This window comes from Chelonus insularis, unplaced genomic scaffold (assembly GCF_013357705.1).
Source record: "Chelonus insularis isolate UGA/USDA-ARS -01 unplaced genomic scaffold, ASM1335770v1 contig_41_pilon, whole genome shotgun sequence".
Taxonomy (NCBI): domain Eukaryota; kingdom Metazoa; phylum Arthropoda; class Insecta; order Hymenoptera; family Braconidae; genus Chelonus; species Chelonus insularis.
The window spans coordinates 584,006-609,970 of NW_023276571.1; the positions used below are offsets into that span (position 1 = coordinate 584,006).

Here is a 25,965-nt window from a genome sequence, read left to right on the forward strand (position 1 = left end):
TTCCGATGTTTATACCACTTTTCTATATATTCCTAAATATTTTTTACGTGAAAGAAACAAATAAAAAATGCACAGTTTGACGAGAAAAATTTGAGGTGATTTGAGGTTAGTAAAATCCCGCCTGAATTAAATTTTCACTTAATTTAAAGTAATTATATATTAAACAATAACGACAACTCTAAATATATTTTTTTTAAAGTAAAACATTATTATAAACAAAGAAATAAAAAGTTTTCGTCTTTATTATTTATTTTGCATATAAGTTAATTATTTTTCTTCAATAAAGAAGCTGTAAAATGCAATAAGTTTATTTTTGTTAGTATTATTTAACATTGAAAACCTGACAAAATGATCACCTGAGGCCGCCACTGACTAACTAGTTGAACAAGTGTGTTTTCTCAGTCACCCACGAGCATAGAGACGAGTAACAAGTGCGTTGAAAATGGCGTCACTAATAGAATCCTAACCATAGTGATGCCTCGGCAAATAATACGTGTGTGTTCAGTTTTTATTCAAACCAATTTAACTCTATTTATTCTAGATATCATTTATTACAGTGGTTTGTAATATAATAGAGGCTATTGCCTTATTTTCGTATATATTCGCACAAATGTCATGGGAATTTGCAGCAAAAGACATTTTCTACTGACAATATGTACTCTGCAACTTGTAAGTGATGTATATATATGTATATAAAATGGATAAAAAAAACTATACATACTTGGACAGGTTTCCATCCTTTCTATTTATTTATCTTTATTTATTTTATTTTCTAGAAACGTTTCCTCAGTTTTCTAATTTTTTGTAATCCAAGTTGAATCATTACATCGATAGTAACAGACGCTTCTGATAATAGATAAGCGTTTAAGTATTCATCATTCATACATTGTTGGATATATTTAAGGGCCAATGACAATCTGTTGCTTATCATCATGTAGATAAACTTGAAGCTATTTTTATATTCATGAATATAAAAAAATGGCATACTTTAATAGTAATATCAACCATTTATTCAAACATTGGTACATTATTTAAAATATAAAATTTTTACAGTCAATTTTTGAATGAAAAAAATAAATTTCAAAATAAAAAGGAATAGCTGATTTTATTTTATGGTTTTAAAATCTAGAAAAATACATCTTCACTGATAAATATTAATCCTCTTTTCATTAATCAAATAGTATTATTAGTCATCCAAAAATTATAATCACATGATATAACTATGATCATATTATTAATTATTTACAATAATAATTATTAAATGAATGAAAAAATACTATTATATTATGAAACAGACTTTGACCTTTTTCATGACATAAATAGTAGTGTTATTATGTAAATATCCAGATAGTAATTCACACGATCATTGCTCTTAACTACAACAGGTTACGTGTTTTTTTTTTTAATGTTAAAAGCATTATTAAAAGATTAATTTTCTACAAATAGATCATCAATTAATTAACAAATAATCAATACAATACTTTTCAATAAAATTATATTTGATGACAGAATTAGACTCATTCATAAACGGAGTCATTCTTAAATTTCCTACCTTATCTGTTGTGATCAGTATCAGTCGTTAGACATTAAATAAGAAGCTACTTAGATAATGAGTTGTTTGAAATAAACAGTGTTCTAATTTGTTATTCATGACATTAATCATTATAATGAAGTTGAGGGGAATATTACACAAAGTAATTAAGTTCAAAAGAGTAGATAAAGTATGAGAGAATTTGAAAGCTTGGAAACCGTCATTAACTGAGTATTTAGACCAAGCAATTGAAGCAAATTGGAAGCTATAAAATACAATGAAATACGAAAAAAAAATAAAAATAAACAATTGACACTTATGAAAACAAAAATAATATAGTTATGTTGCAAGACATTTTAATTGTTACCATTTGAACATAATTTCTATAAATTAAAAGTCTTTTATTATTCAATACAATCAATTATTAATTATTTTTATTTTCAGTTAACAACAATAGAACGTCAAGTGTTCGACTTTTTGGGGTTCATGTGGGCTCCGATACTGGTCAATTTTTTCAATATTATTTTTGTGATCCTTGGCTTCTTTGGAGCTTTTCAATATAGGCCTAAATATGTCGTATCGGTAAGATAATCATATATTTTTTCCCTAAAATATACTTTCGTAAATAGGCTTAATTCATCCAAGTTCTTTCCCATTACTGACAAAAATAAATAGAAAACATTGTGTTCATCAACGACAATTTCTCCTATTTGCCTGTTCTAGTTTCTGGAAGTAGAATAAGCATTTTTCTTCCTCAGTATTCCTATGTGCAGCCCATTTACGAAAGTGTACTGGATAACATTTTGATTATAAATTAATTTTTAACATATTGTTTATTTCAGTATTGCATATGGGATATTCTGTGGCTTGCATGGAACATATTTTGTATATGTTTCTATTTAGATGTCGGTATTTTAGATAAGGTAATTCAATTGATAATTAAAACCATACATTATTTCATAAAATATGGCTTCAGTTTTTGAAACATTACACTGAATAATAATTATTTTTATCAACTAAAGTATTGATTTTTAATTAAAAGGCCTACATAATAATAAAATATTTGTACTAATTGATAATTCGTCCAACAGAATAAAGATATTTTAAACTTTGGAACTGGAAGCTTCTCCTGGTGGCAGGTCAATGGCCCAGGATGTAAAGCTAATTATGACATTATTGAGCCAGAGTTACTTCGTCCTACCCGACCTCATAACGTGACCGATTGTTTATTAAGTTACGAAGTAATAGAAATTTTACATGCGTCAACACAATGTCTTTTAGCAGTAAGTGAATAATTGAAGTTTAGTGCCTTCATGTACGAATACATCTCTGATACTATCACTCTAAAAATTAAATCTAATTTCACATTCAGTAAAAAATAATTATAGTAGTGTTTCCTTGCATTTTATTTTTTTTCTTCTTAAAGCAGTAATAGTAAAAATATTTTTTTAGTACATTACGAGAGCAAAAAAATGAAATGCGATATATGAGACACGTGAGACTCAGTGTATCAGTGATATACAATGAACATTAATTTTACTTTCAGGTGTTGGCGATTATTGGTGGAATCATTTTAACTCGTGCATTCCTTGAGGAAGATGATAGTTGTGAGTATTTTGATATTTTTAATTTATCTTTCAATCACTTGTAATTAAAAAAAAATTTTCCCTTGTTGTTTTGATGGATTTGGTGGAGAATAATAACAAGACTGTGGGCGCTCAGGTTTATACTGAAATAGTGAGGAAAAAATTCAAATAAACTCTATGAGAATGTTATGAATTGAATCTTTATACAAACATTTTAATTTTATTTTATGAACAAAAAATATTTATTTATTATTATTATCTTAAATATTTTTTCCTCTCATTTTTCATAAATAATCTCCATAATAATTAATTGAAAAAAATTTCACGGCTTCTCACTAAATTTCCTTCACACGTTGTTACTGGTAATCACTTTTCACATATACCACTTATGTATCTTCTAAATCCCTTGCAGTCGATTTCATTGGTGGATTTGATCCTCCTTTTTGGTAAGTTTCTACATACTAGCTAATTTTAATAAAAAAATTTTTCATTTATTTATATCATTATCAGTATCGTTATCGTATGTAGTACGTGGATTAGATATTAAATTAAATGTAGCATGCGGGACAATGGCTATTTGTATTAAAATCTAACACATGTAAACTAAGATTACATTGTCTAAATTAATGGCTAGTTTTTTACGTGCATTCATTCGAGTATGCGTAGCATGAACAGATTACGTGACAATTATTTAATAGATTTATTTTGTAAGAAAGAAATAATGAAAATTCATTTATGGTACGGCTTAGTGAAATAATATGAAAACTAATGAAATTTCAACATTATATTTATTTAATCCTTCATTATGATAATTGATTTTCATGATAAATATTATTATTTGTTTTTTAAATTTTAAAAATATATTCATCTCAATCCAAGCAAATTAATTGCTTTTTTATCTTTATGTATAAAAAATTATTTATAAATAATTTGTGTATCATACTAAGGCATTTTAATATTCATCCTGTGAAATAATCGTTTGAATTTATCCACAATTATCCACAAAAACACGAACATTAATGTGTACACAATTACTGACAAATGAAATGAAACAAAGCGAGGGAAATAAAGTGGGTTGTATAAAAACAAAAAAAAAAAATAGTAACAATTCTAGAAATCACTTTTATAAATAGCTATAATTTATGTAAAAGATTTTATCACTTTTAGAGCTTTCTTGCATGTCTTATGCAAATTCAAGTATACATATGAGTAGTGTTTAAATTTGTTTAAATAAATTTGATTGTATTTTTCAAAATAAATTTTATAATTGGCAATTTTACGAAAATGTAAATAGCTAATGATTGTATAGCATTTAGTTGTTTATCATTACTTTTATTATTATCAATTTTAAATTAAAAAAATGGAAATGAAATGGCTTTTAATAATTAAAACGAACTCTAAATATGATATTGATTTTCAATGAAATATAAAGCAATTAAGTATAAGTGAATTCTTCGAAGCCCCTTAAAGTCGTGATGACATTTTTGTAAAGTAATTAATAAATAATATCTAATGTGGATGGTACGTTGAATAAAATTTTCAGTTGACTTTGTGGGAGGTGGTGACTTTGGTTTGGCGGGCCACACCCCATTGCATCCAATGTATGTTAGCTACTCGGCTTTGCCACCAGCCACCTACTCTCAATCTAATCCAAACTACCAAAGCTATCCGAGAGGCACAACCGGCTCGAACAAATCATCCTCTTTATATCGTGACACAACGCTTCCAAAGCTTGTGGAAAAGCCACAATATGGCTACTCGTCACATCAGCAACGCGTTAAGACATCATTGATGACCATGCACGACACAGCTCGTAGCAACAAGAGCAGTGCTTCAACGCGGATTCTTGAGCATGTGGATTACAACGACTATTCCAATCCACTTGATCATTTACATCGACCTATTTCACCACCTGCCGAGTATGATTCACTTGAAAACGCGACTAAATTAAGATTTGAAAAGAATCGATCTTATCAACCATACTCGTGCTCTTATAGTCCCGTCGTGTCACCGGTTATGCGAAGAGCTAAAACTTCTCAACCTCAACAAAAGCAGAATAGAAATTCATACCGACCAAGAATTTTTACTGATTACGTACGCGAACAACCCCTAAGGTCTTTTTATTCAGACCCACGTTTAGCTATGGATCAACAGAAAGATAATATTTTAGAATCAGATAGCACTGAAAGACCGTCTAGAGATAGTAGACCTGTGTCTTTGTATGCTAGCAAGTTGTAGAAATTTTTATTTTTATCTTTAAAAGAAAACAAAAACAAGTAAAATTATTTATGTTAACTTGCCAGCTATTATTTTATATTCTTTGTAGACATGTGCAATTTCTTTATTTATTATTTTATTTATTTTTGCATTAAGGTAGTCTTTCCATAGAGATTTTTTTATTTTAACAGTTAAATTTTTTTTATTAGAAATCTATAATTTATAAGATAGTCTGTACACTACGGAAAAAAATATCTACATTTAGTTAAACATTATGTCTACTAAAGCCAAAATTTATAGTTTCACTGAAAATGATACAGTTAAGTGACAAAATAAATAAATGGATCCATTACAATAACTTTTGAATGACAAATAAATAATAAAAATAGAATATTAAATATTTTTTCAGTGATGAATTGATATTTACTATTTATCATAAAAAAAAAAATAATTTCTTTATTCAATGAGTTATTTGATAAAGTCTGAAAAGCATTCAATTATAATAAAATAGTAATTTTAAAAAAAAGTCAATATTAATGTTGTAAAAAAAGAGGCCTTAATAGAATGCAATTTAACTAGGTAGTTTAATTAAAATAAACAAAAATCTAATGCATAATATTTAATTTTTATGGAAAGATTATCACCAGAATATTTAAATTCTTTTTACATTTTTTCAATCAATTAAGACAAGATAAAAGCAAAATTGAAATAAAATAAGTATATAATTATAAGTAAATCGATTTTAAGTAATTAACATTTGATTATTTAATTTTCAAATCGATGATAAGTATTATTCAATGAAATATAAAAAATATACTGGTAATATTATTGTATTTTTTTCTATATTATGTAACGTTTAATATAATTTTTTTTTAATTAAATTTGTAGTTAACTATTGCTTATATTATGACTATAATTTTATTTTTGAACTGAAAGTGTGTAGTTTGACTTCCCGTTGTGACTACTATATAGACTTACTGAATGTATTCTGTGATATGTATTTTTGAACGGTGCTGAATGATTTTCGTACTGACATTATGGAATTTGCACGTTTTAGATAACTAAGTAATATTGATTTATTATATTTTTTTTTGACACTACATCAAAATTTTAACAATAGTCGTGCAAATTTTTATTGGATATTTTTTTTTGCATAATAACATTATTTATGTCATAGAAAAAGGACACATTCCTATTTTAGTTTTTTTTTTCTATTAACGTAATAATTTTAGTAACTCAAGTGATAGATTTTAATTTAATATATATTTTATATTATATTTTTAAGAGTAATTTTTTTTAATATCGTTGCATTTAAAAAAAAGTATTTTTAGCTACAAATATAGAGATGTAGATAATGGTTAATTGATTTATATTGGCTTTATTTTGGTGTACTGTTACACAATTTTTATGCATTTTAAGATTGCAAGAATAAATAATGCAGTTTCAAACAATATACTATTGCTTGGCTTTTTTATTTCTTGATCCTTAATTTTACTACTTTTTTAACTTGGTTTTCTGTGGGTAATCCTATTGTTTTGAGGTGAAGATACTACTGGGAGGATAATTAATAAAAAATATTTTCTAATGAAAAATAAAAAGAAAAGTATTCATATTTACTGTAAAAAATTTATTATTTAAAGTTTATTCGAAATAATAATAATAATAATATCTTCACCTTAAATAAAATGAATAAATTTTTTTTAACATATTCAATTGAAAGATTAAATATAAAAATTAATTCAAAAACTTATAAACTTTTTTTATAGCACGAATTAAAAAAAGGAAAAAACCAATTCGTCCACTATACAGCATAGAATATTCACAACCAGAGCCACCAAGCCATGATGAAAGTGTTTCACCAAAGCCCATGACTCCACGGCGTGTTAAAAGACGGTCTGTGATTTCTCGTGACGGAACTAGAAGATCAAGTCGAAGAAGTTCAGTTCGTCAATCACGTCGTAAAAATCCAGTCAATCGAATAATGGATCATCAAGAGAGTCTTTATGCTAATACAATGCCAAGTTCATTAACCAGTCAAAATGTTGCTACCTTGTCTCAAACTACACTCAACTATGACAGAATAGCTGGAACTTGGGATCGAGAACGAAATTGGCAACCTGAAGCTGTTAATATGGCAGTATCATCACCTACTTTATGGACACCAGATCCAAGTTACTCCAATATGAATAATATAGTGAGCTATCCATGTCAAAATTGGGATAATAACATAAGTTCTACAAGAAATCTTACAGAAAATTGGTCAAATGATACGACGAATCCTATGCAGTGGCAAGGACAAAGCAATCCAACATTTCAACAAACTAGTATTCAAAGCTTGAATACTGAAGATGTTGAAGATTTATACAGCAATCGACCAGCAAGTGCTCGATCAAGTTATAGTAATTATCATGGTATTCGAGCTACCCCACAAGTTCCAAACAGAAATGATGTTGTCAGACAAAGCCAACGTCAATTCGTCTTAAGTGGACCTCCTGCTTATCAAGATACTGTAATTTAATCATTTTTAAGCAATAATTATAGTTTAATAATAAAGTAGTAGATACAACGAAGATCAATAGAGGCTCTATAAGTGAACAAGTCAGAGCAATGTATGTAAGCTCATTTGATAATCCTTAATAATTTGTAATTATTAATTGCACAAAAAGATTGATTATTTTTTTTCAATGTGAATTATTAACACAAGGATTATCTGTAGGGTACATTTTTTAACATATTTATTTAAAACGCTCAAAAAAAATTTTTTTTAATAAAAATCTAGTAATTTTTTGTCTAGTTCAAAATTAGTTGATGATTTTTTCGGTAACTTTTGTGATTTTTTTTTGATAATATGTCGATTTAATTTTTATATTTATAGGAGGAATATTTCATTTTTAAATTAAGATTAATCTTAAATGAAATCATCATAAATGGATGAAGTTTTTAAAGCAATTATTTATCAGATAAAATTCCAAAAAAAAACAAATTTAGATTTAATTTTGAACAAATTATAATTAATACAATATTAGCAGTAATTAAAATAGTGATATAAAGATAGAATATACTTCAGAAATAGTAGACGATATTTCGACTGATTTTTAGAGCTTTATTTAACGTAAAATATTGTAATATTTCTCCCTTTGTTGTAAGAATAAAGTTCAATCAAAAAGTTATTGTGCACGCATAAACAATAAGCGGATTGTATATATCTAAGGACAATAATTTTATACATTGGATATCAAGAAATAATAACCAAAGTATTATTATAGTAATAATTGTAATTATTATAATTATATTAGAAATAATTTTTATACTTTTGTTTATAAATTGTGCTGTCAATGGTACAATTGACTGGTATCTTTTAAAGGAATTAATATCTATATCTCAATCGTTTAATATTTAAGATCATTTTTTATTCAAAAATGTATGTAATAATAAATGAAATTAATTATATATTCTTTTATTAAATGACATTATTTTATAAAATTAAAAAAAAATATAGAAATTAATATCTTTAAAAGACACTTGTTATTGAATTTAAAAATAATTTCTTAATAGGTAATACAAACTAGGACTTTTAAGTATTTTATACTAAACTTAATTAATGTATATCAAAATTTTCATGTCATTTTAATGTTGATCTCAGATACCAGATGTAGATAATTTTTTCATAACATTTTTAATCGTTTATGGCTATCCTAAGAGAGCCTTTTTTCTACGATTTTTGTAATAATATAAAAAATACTTTTCTAAAGTAATAAATAACACTAAATAAATAATCAAAAATACCTTATTTCTCTTTTCAATTACATCACACTCAAGCACACGTTGAAAAACTGTTAGAAGACAACAACTGAAAGAAAATTGCATTGTTTTTAATTTTGTTAATTTAAAATAAATATTATACTTTGTATATAAACCATGCACACTTGTGAAAAAGCTTTACTTTACGACTATGAACTTCTGATTCAAAATATTAAACTTACATACATTGGGGCTTGTTTGAAATATAAACTGTTTTCATACGTGATAATAACTTTGAATTTAACTAAAAACTCAAATTATTTTACGGAATTTCAATATTATTATCATTTTCCATTAATTTCCAATTCATCTCAAGTTGCTGAACTTGAAATGAAATAAATCTAACGTAAAATCAATATAATTTGATTCGAGAATGTTCAAGAGACTACAGAGTGTGCAAAATTGGATCTAACATCAATTACTTGGATAATTTTCCACAAGATGATCTTAGGACTTTCAATAAAACCAATAGAATTCAATAGAAAATCCTGTTTGAATTGAATTGGAATTGACAATTGCAGAATTATTTTTATATTATCATTCATCGTTAAATATCTATTAATCTGTCAGCTGTATCACATAAGCGTATCTTGTACACATTGAAAAATGTCAACGATTATATTTTGAAATTTGCGCATGCTCCGAATTAGTTTTTCATTTTCCTTTGGTCCCGAGTGGTAGTAGGTATATTTCATGATGACCTGACTCTCATAAATGTAGTAGTATTCTAGTCGTTGGACCTTTGAGACGTTAATGCGTCTTGAATTTTTGGTGTGAGTGAGAGAGAGTGCGTGAGAAAACAGCTCAAATAAAGCCGATATCAATTATATATTATAATTCAATTAAAATTCTTTTTATTTATTTAAAATCAATACAGAACGACGTTGATTGAAAAAATCATCTTTGAAATTAAATTTTAATATTAACGTAAACAATTTGAAAGCTATTTGGTTATATTGAGATTCAATTGTGACAAAAGTGACAAATATGTTAAGAGAAGTGGTGATTTGTGGTGCAAAAATGAACCGGTTTACTCAAATAGGACTCAACATTTTTCGACGAGTACACACAAGTAATAGGGTAAGCCAAATACCAGACAATATTTGTCTAAAAAGATATATGTTAATTGACGCTGTTATACCCTAGCCACGTGGGCGATAGCTAAAACGGTTATTCGGTGGTAAAAATAATATAAGCTCAAGATCATAAGATCTAATGAACACGAGATAAAATAGTAAATATAAATATGTACTTTGTTAAAGGCTCCAATAAGTCTATTGAAACAATTTGGCTCAATTGCTTAAGAATTCGATCTCGAAAGACTTTTCATTATACATTGTGTTTATTCTTCATTCATTTATTTTAAATATTTGATTTATTTTTTTTTTTTTCTTCGTCATTTTGCAAAAACGTTTATATTTTAACTTAAACTTCCTGTTTCGGTTGTATCGAATAATAAGTTAAGGACATTAAGTGCTCTAACGATCAATAACCTTGGCCACCCGGCAGTTAGTCAATAACGCACCCCTTGAAATCAGATGATCCCCCTTTTTCAGAATACACGTGACATGTTTGTTTCAGTTACTGTTCAATTTTATTTATCATTTTATTGATTTATTGTAGTTTGAAATTTTTTCAATTCATCAATATCGTTTATTCAAAGAGAAAAAGATAAAATTATTTAAATTTTATTTATGATGCTAATGGGGGCTCTTGTATTGTTAAAATAATAATTTTAATAAACAAATATTTATAATAAATTGAAACATAAAAAATATGCTATTAAAATGAATAATTATTACATGAATAAAGTTAATAATTATTTTTGTATTTTTCAGATTTTTTTCAACTTATTATTTATATTGTTTTACAAATTTACCAAGATCACAACAAATCATCATTTTGAATACCAATAAATAGACAAAAAAATATTATTATTATTATTATTGTCATTATCGTTATTATAATGCACTGCTAAATATGCTAATAACAGTAGCTATAAATAAAAGAATAAAAATTGAATGCTGTTAGAAAAACATACAAAAAGCGATGTTATATTTACAGACATTCAGTAGGTTCTTTTAAGACAAGATGTTCACTCAATTTTTAACATATCTTAATCTACTTGTAATAATACATATTATTCATAAACATTATATTATTAATAGAAATTTTCATGTGATTGTTATTAACTATTTATTTTATATTATTTATTTATAGAAACGATCAGTATTGCCAGCATCGAAGAAACTTGGATCAGCAAGATACATTGACCTTGCACACCCTTTAACTGATGCCCATGACTACACTTTACAACATGATCGGTATTGTTTTTAATTCATTATTAAATTATAAATGTGTACATAATTTGATATTGACAAAAATTAATATTAATTATCTGTTGTGAATAAAATATACTTATTAATAAACCACAAAAATTGATATGCTATAAATATATTGCAGACTCGTGTGTATAGAATCAAAAAATCTATAATCATCATCTTATTAATTTAAATGTTGTATAAAATATAATATTTTAGAAATACATATGAGATCTTTACAGTATTATATTAATAAAATTTCATTCGAATAAAGTATTCTAACAATCAAATTCGTCTCTTGAACTGTTTTCAGTGGTTACAGCTTCATTCACGACAGCCACTATATGTAGTGAGTACCATGCACTACCATTGCATGGAAAACCAAATAGACATGCACTTTAATTTTCTCAAATCCTAGTTATATCAAATTTATGAGTATACTTCTAAGTTCAATGGATTTGAATTTTGAAACATTTCATATTTGTCTTCAGTTTTGTAGAAGTTTTCATTATTTTTCCATTATTTTCTCTAGAAATTGATGTAAATTTTATTTAAAATTTTTTTCAATCAAGTCTGCACATAATTCATTATCAATAAAAATTATTTTAATTATATCAATTATGTTCACTACAAGATAAGTGTTTATTAAATTATAATTAAAATAATGTATATATTTAAGCTTAAGTTTTGCCTTGGCTTTCGATGTACTTTATATAACTTTTTATTTTTTTTTCAGATTCTCAAAGCAACTTTTCAATTTAATTATTTTTTTTATTCAAAATTTTCGTGGTTAAATAGAAAAAAATTATTATAATATTTTAATTATGAATTTTCAGTACGAAAGATCAAGATCATGGAGCTAATGCTGAGGATGTCTTATTCGACATGTTTAAAAATGAAGAGACTAACTTGCTATCAGTAGGAAAATTTTTAGCTGTAAGTATATTTCATCAACAAATACTTTAGATTTTATAAAAGTTTAAAACCGACATTTAAGATAGTTGTTAAGATTTTTCTACAGGTAAGAATATTTAAGTGAATGCATTTGTCAGTTTGAGTTAATTAAGACTCACCATCTCTCGGTATCCCTAAAAGTCAAGTATGTCTTCATGGTTCTTTTAAAAGCAAGTATTTCATTATTCTACAATATTCAATGTTAGTCTAGACCTGGAGTAAAATAGATTATAAGGTTAAACATTAGAGTGACAATTGGTTTCATAGAAATACATTTGAATAATGAATAGAATTCTAGCTTAACTTTTTTTGTTAGAATTTTCAATCAGGTATAAAAGAAATTTTTGACTTTTGGATTGACATTTAGATATTAGGGTAAGTTATTATTATTGAGGTATTAAAAGGAATGTCATGAAAGAACTGTACAATGAATGGCAGCTTTTCGAAAAGAAAGTGGTAGAGATTAAGTAACATCCGTAAGTCTGGTTTCGAGCTTAAAGATGTGACTAGGAGCAACACAGAATGAGAAAATTCTTTTAGAATTTTCTTTTAAGTCAAACCCCTATAATTAACACTACATTGTTAAAATCTATATTTTTCAGGCTTTGAGGACAACTGGATTAAGAAAAAATGATCCGAGGCTGCAAGAATTAACTGACAATTTGAAAGCTGAGCATTTGAAATGTGGTGGGAGTGAAGGTGTATCACATGAGACTCAGAAGCTTGATCGAGAGCAATTTAGACGGTAAATAAAGATAATTGAGGGCAATTTTTTTATTTTTCCTATTTATTATGTCAACAGAGATTTATATGTGCTAATAAAATGCTATTTATTGTAGTAAATAAATAATAAAACTAAAAATGATCATAAATCATCAATAAATTATAACTTTTCAGGTAATATTTCCTTGAAAATAATAGTTTTATTGTTCTTTACAGAATTGTGACTCCAAATATTGTGCTAATATCAAGAGCATTTAGACATCAGTTTATCATTCCTGATTGGGCTGATTTTACCAAGCACATAGAAGATTTCTATTGGAAATGTAAATCAAATACTGAAGGAAAAGTAGCATCTTACATACCTCAATTGGCAAGAATGAATCCTGAATACTGGGGTGTTTCTGTTTGTACTATTGATGGTCAGAGATTTAGCATTGGAGATACTGCTATTCCATTCACTCTTCAGAGCTGTAGTAAACCCTTGACCTATGCCATTGCATTAGAACGATTGGGTCCTCAAGTGGTTCATCAATATGTTGGTCAAGAGCCGTCTGGAAGGAATTTCAATGAACTAGTTTTGGATCACAATAGTAAGTATATATTTCATATAAAAGTTGTAATCATTTATTTTTGTTGATGTCATTGTCTGATCGTAAAATTAGGCAGGCCATGATGTGTTTGAGTATTTTATAAATTACTACTATTCTGTTAAATTGTTGTTTAATGGTTGTTTCATGATGTATAATGATATTACTGTTAAAATAGCAAAAGTTGATTTAATTTTCAATGTGATTATAGCAACAATATTTAATAAAGAATTATTTTTCTAGAAAAACCTCATAATCCAATGATAAATGCTGGTGCAATTTTAATATGCTCCTTGTTGAAGAGTCTAATAAAACCAGAAATGACCTTAGCTGAAAAGTTTGACTTCACGATGAACTGCTTTAAACGTATGGCTGGAGGAGAAAATTTAGGATTTAACAATGCAGTCTTTCTTTCTGAACGTGAAGCTGCTGATAGAAATTACGCCCTTGGATTTTATATGAGAGAGCACAATTGTTATCCTGATAAAACTAATCTCCGTGATATCATGGATTTTTATTTCCAATGCTGTGCTATGGAGTCCAATTGTGATGCCATGTCAGTGATGGCTGCAACTTTGGCTAATGGTGGTATATGTCCCATTACTGAAGAAAAAGTTCTAAAACCAGAAAGTGTTCGAGATGTTCTAAGTCTTATGCATAGCTGTGGAATGTATGATTACAGTGGACAATTTGCTTTTAGAGTATGTATTCAAAATTTTTAAATTACGCTGAGGCAAAAATGGTTGCCTAGAGCCTAAATATAAATTATTTAGATCAGATAAAAATAAGAAAAAAATCGTAAATAGTTGTTTGATTCTGGAATAATTTTTTTCTCTATTTATTTAATAAAATTTAAAAAAATATAAAATAATTTAATTAATAAGCGGTGTAAATTTTTAGGTGGGAATCCCAGCAAAGTCTGGAGTCTCAGGTAGCCTTCTGGTTGTAATTCCAAATGTCATGGGTATCTGTACTTGGTCACCTCCTCTGGATCCTCTTGGAAATTCATGTAGAGGTGTTCAATTTTGTGAAGAACTTGTCAACGAATTTAACTTCCATCGATACGACAACTTGAAACACGCTACAAATAAGAAAGATCCTCGAAGACATAAGTATGAAACTAAAGGTTTATCGATTGTCAATCTTCTCTTCAGTGCAGCAAATGGTGATGTTACTGCAATGAGGAGGTAAGAATTCTCATATCAGCATCTCTATTTTGATAATTATAAAATACAATCATCATCAGAGCTTGGAAGCTAACAACATCAAATAAACATTACATAAAACAATATATATGATGAATGTTAAACACACAACTCAATGCATGCTAACAGACATGACAGCCTCAAAGAATACCTCGAGAGGTAAGTCATTCTGAAAATACACTAACACAAAATTACACACATTAGCTTAATTTGCTCCGTCGTTGATTATTGTTTAATAATTACATTTTTTTTGCTATTATTAATTTTGTAATGAAACCTTATTTATACTTAATTATAAATACAATTTTCATTCAATAGAACAAAATGTTTTTTTTATTTTTTTTCATTATTTTCCCTCATTAAAAACATGTCAGAAAAATATTTTTAAATTAATTAATTTTATTAATAAATAGATTTATTTTTTTTTGCTTACTATTTGTATTATCTACTAAGCTTCGTTTTTTTTTAATTTGTTTAATATTTATTTATACATGTTTTATCGTTCAAAATATTATTTAATAACATGTCAATCAATGATACCTTATTTCTGGTTTGAAAAATGATCAAGTCATTATAGGATAATAAACTATTTTACTTTTTTTATCAAGTACACTGAGACATTGTTTTTTTTCTTTCGATTTAATTGTAAAGAAAAATTTGATAGGCAATTAATTTAATTTAATACATTTAAGTAGTTTTTTTATTTAAAAAAAATAAAAAGAAATGTCTAATATAATTCTCAATCAATGAAGTATTATATGAATAATGAGTAAAATTATTAATAAATTAAATATTTGTCCCGTGACTTGTCCAAAAAAATTTCTCAGTGTTATTTTTGGAAATTTTTTAGTTATTAGTGTCAAAAAAAAATGGAAAATATATTATTTGAAAATAAATCGACAGTATGAGAATTACTTCAAGTTAATATTGTTATTAATAAATTGATATATTTAATAGAAATTCTGTAAATATGTTTTCGCATTTTTCTGGTTTTATTTTTAAATCATTAAATCACAAAGTGAAAGAAAAAATCCATCCACAGACATCGTCTGAGTGGAATGGATATGACGTTATCGGACTATGATGGACGCACGGCTTTACATTTGGCAGCCAGTGAAGGTCATCTAGACTGTGTTGAATTCCTTATTGAGCAGTGTGGTGTTCCTCATGATCCCAAGGACAGGTGAAATTTATTTGTTTAAATAATATTTTCAAATTTTCTCAATAAAACCATTTTTCAAAGCTCAATAAATTGATCATCTTGAATTGCAAATAATTATAATAACTGCATGGAAATATTTTTATCATGTAATTTGTTTTAATTTTATAAGATGGGGAAATCGACCTATTGATGAAGCTGAAACCTTTGGTCATACACAAGTCGTAGAGTACCTGAAAAATTACGCATTAACGTTAGTGACAGAAGAAAGTAAAGAAGGACGAAATGATGAGCCTAAAAATAATCATAAGAATAATAGTAATAACAATAATGATAAGAAAGTCAACGATAATGATTTGAATGAAACAAAGCCTAAGGATCCGACTGAATCACCTCTTCCTTAAATTAAAAATAATAGAATGAAATAAATGACTTAAATAGGTAAATAATAAAAGGAATTGAGACTGTTGTAAACAGAAATGAGCCTTAATATTGATGAATTTAGTCAATCAATTATGTCAATAAGCGAGAGTTTTGTAAAAGCTGTGATTTATTTTTCTTGTCTTTATAGTTTATACCAATTCTCATTAATTATTATTTTATTTATATATTTTCTGTATTCTACATTGCAAATTAATAGTATTCTCCTATATGTCGCTCATTGTTCGAAGCAAACATATCTATAGTTAAAGTATTATCTTATGAGCTGACTTTTATGCTAAAAACTTTAGTGCAAAACACTCTAATAAATTTCTGTTTGAATAATTCCTGATAAATGAAAATTGTTCAATCATAAGATTCAATTTTACAATTATATTGTATTGTATTCATAATTTAATAATCATTATTTATGATAGAAAATATTAAAAATAACATATGAAAGTCAAAAATGAAAAATGTTTAACTACAAGAACACTTTGGTCTTTATGTCAATTAATAAACATTAATCTGTAATAAAATTATTGAAATTATTATTGAAAGAAAGTGGACAAAAAATTAAATAGAAATAAACTATGAATTATTATTTACAATAATTTTATGAAATATTTTTGACTTTTCATTATTTTTTTATTCCTTAAAATATTCGTCTGTAAAAAGTAACGAATAGAAATAATTCCATTAGCACTTTGTTAATTATATTGTCTTATAAAAATGTTGTATACTTTTACAGTCTAGTCGTCAGAAACTGCGATATTGAGCTTATATTTATGATAATTATACTAAAAGTACGTATCTGTGTTGTTATTATAAAATTAAAAAGACAATAACTATTAATATATTATAAAAATAGTTGGGATTATAAATAAAACAACAAAAAATATGTACCAACAATAATAATAATAATAATAATAATGAGTAACAAATTAGTTGCCAGGAATTATTCCATCCATTTCAATCTGAATGGCTTATGATATACAATAATTATACGTAGTAAATGAACAGTAAAATAAATAAAATAAAATATTAATGAGAGATTTATTTCATTAATTTAAATCTAGTTCATGATAATACGGAAAAGCCAGTAAACTTGAAATAAGAAAAAATTTGCATGATCTCGACCTCATTTTTTTATTTTCATTACAAGATATCAGTTTAGTTGTAATGAATTGATATGATAATATATTTTCATTTATATCAACACATTTTTGCGGATAGAAAAAGTTTTAATCACAGATTACTAGTGTCGATGAAAATGAAGAGTCTAGAACTTCTTGATAAATATGTTTATAAAACATAAATTAGAAAATTATTGTAGTATTGTTAATATTGTTTATGTCTTGTCAAGCAATACAAAATTCAATACCCAAATAAATGTTTAATTTTTTAGCACACACACATGTTTCGATTAATTTTTATATAAAATATTATTATGAAATTAACTATTATTTAGAGTGATAATAAATTATAATAAATAATACTTCAATTCTTTTTGCACTAGAAAAAAACATTTGTTTTTAAAAAGAATGTTAAATGTTGTTCTAAAAACAATTGTAAATTTAAAAATCTTGATTATCAATATTAAGAAATGTTAAGATAAATTAAATTCGAGTTAACAATAAATTATTACAAATAATCTTCTTGCAACACATACAAATATTTATTTTAAAAATATTGAAATTAATTTACAACAAATTAATACATCACTATTTATGAAAAAAAAAAAAACATGTTTAAATAATTTTTTTCTACTGTTATATTTATAGAACTAATTCTATTTTTAATTTTAAAATTGTCATGAGAAATATTGAGGCAATGCTCAACGATTCTTACTTTTGTAACCAGCGGAATCTCCAATACAAATTCCCCATGTCTCATTGCTACGTAATTCACGAGAATTGTCTTTTTGCGATGATGACAGCAACGTTTTACTAATTTATACTAAGTCATGTCTATGTATGTATCAACGTGGTCTGAATTTTTTTTTTTGCATGATTGAAATAAGTATGTTTTCGATACTTTTTGTATTTTATAAACAGGTATACACAGGAGGATTTAATCTTGTCTCTGGCCCTAACCAGTTACGATCAAGGAGAGGGTATTTCCCCAATGACCTCAGCCACGAAAGATCTTTTAGTTAAGAATTATATTCAAGGCTGAATTTGCTCGTTGTGATGTTATCAATTGATAGGTAATTAAAGAAATTCATTTGATTCTATTCTCTTCAGATATTCTCAACATCTAAAGATCTATCATTAATATTTATATCCTGTATTTGTTTTCTATTTAAAAAACAAAATTGTTCTCACAATACCAAACAAATCTAAATTATATCAATGAGAACATTTATTTATTTTTTTCTTTCATAACAATGGAGCTTTATTATTTTGACTTCAATTGGGATCTTAATATCTTGAATATTATGAAAAATATTTGTAAAAAAAAAAATTTATGATACATTCAGACAATTTATCATGCCTTTTAATGAGATAATTATGTAAACCTTTTGGAAAATAGAAGTGATATATTACAAGAAACGATAGAAAAACAAATTTTATTGTGGAAAAGAATTTACTTGTGTAAAAGTTATAATATTCCTTCAAGATCCTTATAAATAAATATCATATTTTGATAAGTGAATAAAAATATTTAAACATTGAAATATTTTTTTTTAATAATTAAATACTAAACTATATATTTAAATTATTAAATTTAATAATTTCGCATGTTTGCAATAAATCATCTTTAAGTCAGGAATAACCCATAATGTAATAAAAAAAATAATTAAAGTGAATGGGCCGTGACCGTGAACTACTCTCATATCTTTCCATATACAGCTGTTCTATTTGTCAGAATATTATCAACTTTTCTTGGAGATTGTTATGAAAATGATGATCTTATTTCAATCAATTGATCATTAGAAAGAGTATTGATCAAATAACTCAATGTTTATCAGGGAAATCCGTGACATTAAGTGGTCAATGGATAAATTGTTGAAATAATAATAGTGATTATACCGCCAATCGTAAAACCCGGAGGACAAGAATCATTCGCCACACATGTATCTGTCTTGGATCATATATAAGATGATGTTTGGCGTAAAGCAGCCAGTCCTGTTCTTTACTCATCGACTCAACTATCAGAATAGTTGAAATATATCAAGCGTTGTTGAATAAAGAATTTATATTTACTAATCAATTGTTAATATGAAGACATTTAAGTGCTTTGTGCCTTTTGCAATACTGCTATTAATTTTAAATGGATCAGATGGAGGTGAGTTTCTTCAATTGTTTGCATAAAACGTTTGTAATGATTTCCAAAATAAAGAGTTTGAGTTTTTAACACCGAAATATTATTTTAAATAAAGTTCATTTGTCGATTAAGTCAATTAATTGATTAAAGTATTATTGTTTTAAATTAAAATAAAGGTATATTGAGAGATCGGGTACATGAACATCTTGGAAAAATCGGATCCATTCTCGACCCTCTTGGTCTTTTCCATCCCAAAGATCAAGGAGCTACAGCTCAAGCAAATAGTCAGGCTCTCAACCAGAACTTGAACTTGGGTCCACTGAGCTATTCTTCTTCTTTGAGTTCGGCATCAGCAACAGCTAATGCTGGAGCAGGAGGTTCTGCAACAGCCAATGCAAATGCAAATGCAAATGCTGGAGGAGCTGGTAATGCCAGAGCTAATGCTAATGCCAACGCCCAAGCAAACGTTAATGCCGGAAACTATGGCACTGGATACAATACTGGAAGTGATAATCCATTTATAAATTCTGGATATTCTGGAAACTCTGGCTATGATAATACGTACTCTGGAGGATATAATACTGAAAATTCTGGTAAATACAATAGTGGATATTCTAATGGCTATAGCAATGCTCAAGCTGATTCTCAAGCTGCTAGTAATGGACGTGGTCAATCTTACACCAAAACTGGAACTAATACTCATGGAAATGCACAAGCTAATGCTGGAGCCAATGCCCAAGCACATGGATCTCATCAAAATGGAGGTAATTATTGGAATCATTTGTTATAATAAATAATAAATGTTTTTAAAAAAACATTTAGTAGTTTAAAGTTTTAAAGTAAAGTTTAGTTTATAATATAACACTGTAATAGCAACATATTTTGATACAGCAGCAATATTTTTTTTTAATATAGATAAATTCTAATCGAAATCATTAACAACTAACATATTAATTATAATAAAAACAGGAATAAATTACCAAAGTAACAGTCCAGCTCGTGAATCATACATTAGTGATAATAACAGGAATCAAGATGTACCTAATTATTCCTCTGGTTCTTCATCAGCAGCAGCAAAAACTACCGCAACAGCATCAGCTAACTCTAATGATAATACTGGCGCTATTACCAATTACAATGTACCGACGCAAACTTACAATAATTATCCTCAGAATGATAATTATTATAATAATGCTAATGTCAAAATTCCTACTTATGTCAAAGTTAAACAGCCTGGTATCCAATTAATGCAACCAGTTCAATCATCAAAGCCAACGTTGACAATAACCTTCTCTGAAAAACCTCAAAAAAGTTCTTTGGGATGTTCTCGATGCAGAGCCAATGCTCAAGCAAACTCCCAAGCAGTTGCTCTAGCAAATCTTCCATCGGGTCAGGGTTCAAGTGTTTATAATGTTGGTCAAGGTCAACAAAACAATGGAATTCGTATGATTCCAATAAAAACTTCTCCCATGTTATATAGTCAAACTGGAGCACAAGCTCCAAGTCAAGCTGACACAATTGTAGTGCCAATTTTGGTGATGGATGCACCTGATCGACGTCCTCTGAGACGACGTCGTCCACATCACCATCATCATTCTACTCCTATTACATCTATTAATGTCCCTCAAGACAAACCTTATTACTCAGTGGACATGGGCGATAAGATGCCCTCTAATACTCTAGGTGAGCATCTTGATGTTTGTGTTTGTAATCATGTAGATATTGATGTCTATAAACAACATCAGTGATGCACAGTTATCTATTTAAATCATTCATTTATATTGTGGACTTTGACTTTTTACAGCTGCTTTATGAAACGATGATATTGCTTTTACTGTGTTTTACAATTAATTTTTTAACCATTCTCTAGTATATTATGGCTTCTAATATTAACTTAATTGTTTTTTGGTCATCGCTAATTTATAAGTTATTCATGTTTATGTGTATAGATGTAATTAATTGTTATTTTTCGTATTTAATATTGCAAAATATTCCAAGAGGTTTGTATGAACGAAATTCGATTGAAAAACTCATGTGAAGGTTGAAAAATAAAAAAAAAATTTATAGTGATGAAATAAATTATAGGTAATAAATTGTTTTTTTTTAGGTCATCAAGGCTACGATGGCACTTACAATACTGGCAATTCATATAACACTGGCTCGTATGACAATCAACCGCAGTATAGCAACAATCCTTTCTTCCAAGGTCAAGGAGCAAGTAATGCTAATGCAAACGCCCAAGCTCAAGCTCAAGCTCAAGCAGGATCGCAATCTCATGGTAATACATACAGTGGACAATACCAGAACACTGGATCATCATACCCTACAAACCAGAATACCGGTTATAACAGTGGCTCTGGGTATGGCCAAACTTCACAGTATGGATCACAAGGAACTCCAACTTCCTCTCATGCTAATGGAGATGCTAGTGCAAGTGCTAATTCCGATGCAGTGGCTGCTGGAAATCCATTTTTAACAAATACTGGAAGTGAATCTGGTAGTTATCAACCTACATACGGCAAACAATCGAATACAGGAAATTACGGATATAATCCTGATCAACAAACGAATGCAGTACCATCAGGAAGCTATGGAACTCCGTCAAACGCTAATGCAAATGCAGCAGCAAATGCTAAAGCTGATGCTGGTGCCAGTGCTGGATCACAAGGAGGACGTCAACCAGATTACGGATATACTGGATATTCCCCAGTCAATACTAATTCACAACAGCCATCAACTGGAAGCTATGGAGCTCCGTCAAATGCTAATGCAAATGCAGCAGCAAATGCTAAAGCTGATGCTGGTGCCAGTGCTGGATCACAAGGAGGACGTCAACCAGATTATGGATATACTGGATATTCTCCAGTTAATACTAATTCACAACAGCCATCAACTGGAAGCTATGGAGCTCCGTCAAACGCTAATGCAAATGCAGCAGCAAATGCTAAAGCTAATGCTGGTGCCAATGCGGGATCACAAGGAGGACGTCAACCAGATTATGGATATACTGGATATTCTCCAGTTAATACTAATTCACAACAGCCATCAACTGGAAGCTATGGAGCTCCGTCAAACGCTAATGCAAATGCAGCAGCAAATGCTAAAGCTAATGCTGGTGCCAATGCGGGATCACAAGGAGGACGTCAACCAGATTATGGATATACTGGATATTCTCCAGTTAATACTAATTCACAACAGCCATCAACTGGAAGCTATGGAGCTCCGTCAAACGCTAATGCAAATGCAGCAGCAAATGCTAAAGCTAATGCTGGTGCCAATGCGGGATCACAAGGAGGACGTCAACCAGATTATGGATATACTGGATATTCTCCAGTCAATACTGATTCTCAACAGCCATCAACTGGAAGCTATGGAACTCCATCAAACGCTAATGCAAATGCAGCAGCAAATGCAAAGGCTGATGCAAGTGCTAATGCTAATGCTCAATCTCAAGGTAATAATTACTATGGATCTCAACCTAGTCAAGGATACACCGGTATAAAATCTAACCTTGGAAGTTATCCAACATCCAATCAAGATTTAAATACAATTCCTACAGGAGGTTCTTCAAACGCTAATGCCAATGCCCAAGCTAATGCCAATGCTCAAGCTAATGCCAATGCTCAAGCTAATGCTAATGCAGAAAGCCAAGGAACATCAGGAAGATATAGTGATCATAGTCCATACAGTAGTACTTCTGGACAAGACAATACACCCAGTAATGGTGCTCAATCAGGAGCATCAGCATCAGCCACTGCCAATGCCAATGCTAATGCCAGTGGAAAAGCAACAGCAACTGCAAATGCCAATGCTAATGCCCAAGCAGGAGGATATGCGAATGCAGTAGCAAATGCTGAAGCTAATGCCAATGCTGGAGTTGGATTCCAATCGAAAAGTTCAGCAGCTGCTGATGCTAAATCCTCATTTGACACTACAAAAGGACTTATTTTTACAGATTAAACCCTAATCACTTTGTTTATTGATCGTTGTCTTCCATCAATCATGCAGATTTAAGATACTTAACTTACGTATGAGTGTAAATTTTATGTTTACGTTTTGATAGGTTCAACATTGATATTAATGAGTTCATAGTTGAAACATAAATACCTCAATAGTTATAAATACTCGTGTTCATTATTTTATTTTCATTGTCATTTTCCTATAAATTATTTTACTTTATTTTTTAATCCTTGAATAAAATTATAAATCATTAGACTGGACACAAATGTATTTATGATAAAAAATACTTAAATAAAAGTATAGAGTGTAAAAATTGTTGATAAACAATAAAATGTAAATTTTTATTTTCAAGTTTATATTCAATTGATAATACCATAAATATTGATAAAAAAGATATAAATTACTTACAATCAGTAGAATTAACAGTTTTGTGGACCAACTAAAATAAACCGTATATTTCAAGTCTGTTGAAGCACATTAAAAGCTGAATAAGATGTTTTTATCAACTAAAAAAATCAGTCAAATTACATTTTCAATACTCAACAATTAAATAGTAAATTACATCATCATTACCGCTTTAAATGAATCATACGATAGAACGACGAGGTTTCCACTGATAAATTTAATTGGTCGAAGTGATCGATTCATTATAATGATCAAACTTTTAACTGTTGTTGAGTCTAAACTCATCCAGTCCATATGATAGATGGCATCACTTACCGTTCTACTCTAAAATGAGGATTTTTTTGGAGACCAACGTATGAAAGTGATTCTATTCAATATTACATTATTTTAAAAATGAAAATATTACCACAAGTGTCACTTCGTTGCCTGCAGCACATAAAATAAATATTTCAGTCAACATGCAACAAAGATAGAGCACAATGGTTGTGAATTCCGTTGAAAATAGAGGCATACGCGCCATATTATATACACTAATGCATAAAACAATAGAGCTGATGATGAATTGTAGAAAAATCACCGAACTAAAGGTTGAATTGATGGTTTCAGCAAGTCTGCAATTATTTTGATAATGTATTTGTTTTATCATAACATGTCAATATTCATCAAAAAGACCATTTATATGATAAAATTCAACTTAAAAATGACAAGATGACATTTTACGGAGTCGGCTATTATTTTTCTCTCCAGTTTTAAGCTTTTTAAGTAATATTTATCACCTTGAGTTGATTCTATTGAATTAACGAGGTTAAGAAAACGGTACTTTAGTATTTGCACTTTTGCACTAATTTGCATCATCAAGCCTGGTATCAAAGTATCATATCCAATGTCTGAATTCGCTGAAAAACCTACGCTTATTATTTGATAAATATAAGCTAGCCAATATAATGATCCTTTAGAATAATCCCAGGGTATATAAGTGTTATAAGGCAATACTCCAATAGGAAGCCTTTGAAGTAAGGTGCCTACAGTCACCATAAATGCTGTTATCTCAGTTAAGATACCATAAAAAAGTGTGTTAAATCTAGAATAATTTATTGTGTTTTATACTTTTAGCACACAAGTGATAATCTTTCATGAAAAATGTCAAATAAAATCTAAAATGTTATTTATTGATGTATATACCTTATGATACGATCAACTTTAATTTGAATTAATTCTTCATCCTTATTTCTTGGCTTACATGGCTCACAGTCAAGAACTTTAATTATTTCAATAATTTGTTGTCTGCTATTAACAATGTTAACAATTTTCCCACAAATTGCTAGGATTGATAATAAAATAAAACAATCATTCGATAGATCAGATATACTTTTCGATGAGATTATCAGACCAATAAAACCATTTATTGTGAATGAGTAAATAAAAAAAAATATCAAGCACATTCGTAAATTGTAAAACCAATTGTAACATGGGGATACATTTTTCTCAGGTTTCCACAATCCAATAATTTGTAAGACTATAAAGCTTTCAGCAAGTATTGGTTTCATTTCTGTAGATAAACTTAATTGAAGGGTTGTTTATGAACATTAAACCTCTTATGGATAAGTCTTTTTCTAGAAGACAATAGGATTTACTAGGTATAGTTGATTAAGAATTTAACATCAATTATTTTCTTAGCTTATTAAGGTAATTTTCTTTTAATTGGATTTATTCTGTGAAACCAAGAGACGGAGTTTCAATAATTGAGAAGAAAATTGCCAACATTTCTTGCTATGGTATTATTTTGTTACGTTGACAAGTTTTCAAAGGGGAAGTTTATTGATTTA

At 28.2% G+C, this 25,965-nt stretch overlaps 4 protein-coding genes across 10 annotated transcripts; 3 read left to right on the plus strand and 1 right to left on the minus strand.

The window, feature by feature from the left end:
* The first annotated feature begins 391 nt into the window (after window positions 1–391).
* NKAIN (Sodium/potassium-transporting ATPase subunit beta-1-interacting protein) lies at window positions 392–8,774 on the plus strand. 3 transcript variants are annotated; one of them, XM_035087786.1, is made up of 7 exons: window positions 392–669; window positions 1,976–2,113; window positions 2,374–2,454; window positions 2,623–2,814; window positions 3,078–3,138; window positions 4,661–5,344; window positions 7,101–8,774. In XM_035087786.1, exons 1-7 carry the CDS (start codon window positions 616–618, stop codon window positions 7,850–7,852), a joined length of 1,962 nt encoding a protein of 653 aa, XP_034943677.1. In that variant the 5' UTR covers window positions 392–615; the 3' UTR covers window positions 7,853–8,774. The 3 variants fall into 3 exon arrangements, with proteins under 3 accessions (XP_034943677.1, XP_034943676.1, XP_034943674.1); XM_035087785.1 differs by lacking the exon at window positions 4,661–5,344 and adding an exon at window positions 3,530–3,563 and having other exon boundaries at window positions 7,101–7,241; XM_035087783.1 differs by lacking the exon at window positions 4,661–5,344 and having other exon boundaries at window positions 7,101–8,770.
* Window positions 8,775–9,821: 1,047 nt separating this feature from the next.
* GLS (Glutaminase) lies at window positions 9,822–16,959 on the plus strand. Its single transcript, XM_035087873.1, has 9 exons — window positions 9,822–10,215; window positions 11,356–11,459; window positions 12,293–12,392; window positions 13,013–13,155; window positions 13,350–13,723; window positions 13,964–14,421; window positions 14,621–14,907; window positions 15,968–16,108; window positions 16,257–16,959. The coding sequence occupies exons 1-9, from the start codon at window positions 10,123–10,125 to the stop codon at window positions 16,486–16,488; spliced, it is 1,932 nt and encodes a 643-aa protein (XP_034943764.1). The 5' UTR covers window positions 9,822–10,122; the 3' UTR covers window positions 16,489–16,959.
* On the minus strand, window positions 15,899–25,686 carry LOC118069635 (odorant receptor 46a-like). The gene is made up of 6 exons (XM_035087874.1): window positions 25,322–25,686; window positions 24,834–25,220; window positions 24,546–24,750; window positions 24,308–24,463; window positions 24,143–24,240; window positions 15,899–16,317 (listed from the first exon to the last, which is right to left on the minus strand). The coding sequence occupies exons 1-5, from the start codon at window positions 25,684–25,686 to the stop codon at window positions 24,193–24,195; spliced, it is 1,161 nt and encodes a 386-aa protein (XP_034943765.1). The 3' UTR covers window positions 15,899–16,317; window positions 24,143–24,192.
* LOC118069633 (hornerin-like) lies at window positions 19,623–23,896 on the plus strand. 5 transcript variants are annotated; one of them, XM_035087870.1, is made up of 5 exons: window positions 19,623–19,795; window positions 19,951–20,538; window positions 20,744–21,457; window positions 21,882–22,421; window positions 22,578–23,896. In XM_035087870.1, exons 1-5 carry the CDS (start codon window positions 19,729–19,731, stop codon window positions 23,732–23,734), a joined length of 3,066 nt encoding a protein of 1,021 aa, XP_034943761.1. In that variant the 5' UTR covers window positions 19,623–19,728; the 3' UTR covers window positions 23,735–23,896. The 5 variants fall into 5 exon arrangements, with proteins under 5 accessions (XP_034943761.1, XP_034943758.1, XP_034943760.1 ...); XM_035087867.1 differs by having other exon boundaries at window positions 21,882–23,896; XM_035087869.1 differs by having other exon boundaries at window positions 20,843–21,457; window positions 21,882–23,896.
* Window positions 25,687–25,965: the final 279 nt, after the last annotated feature.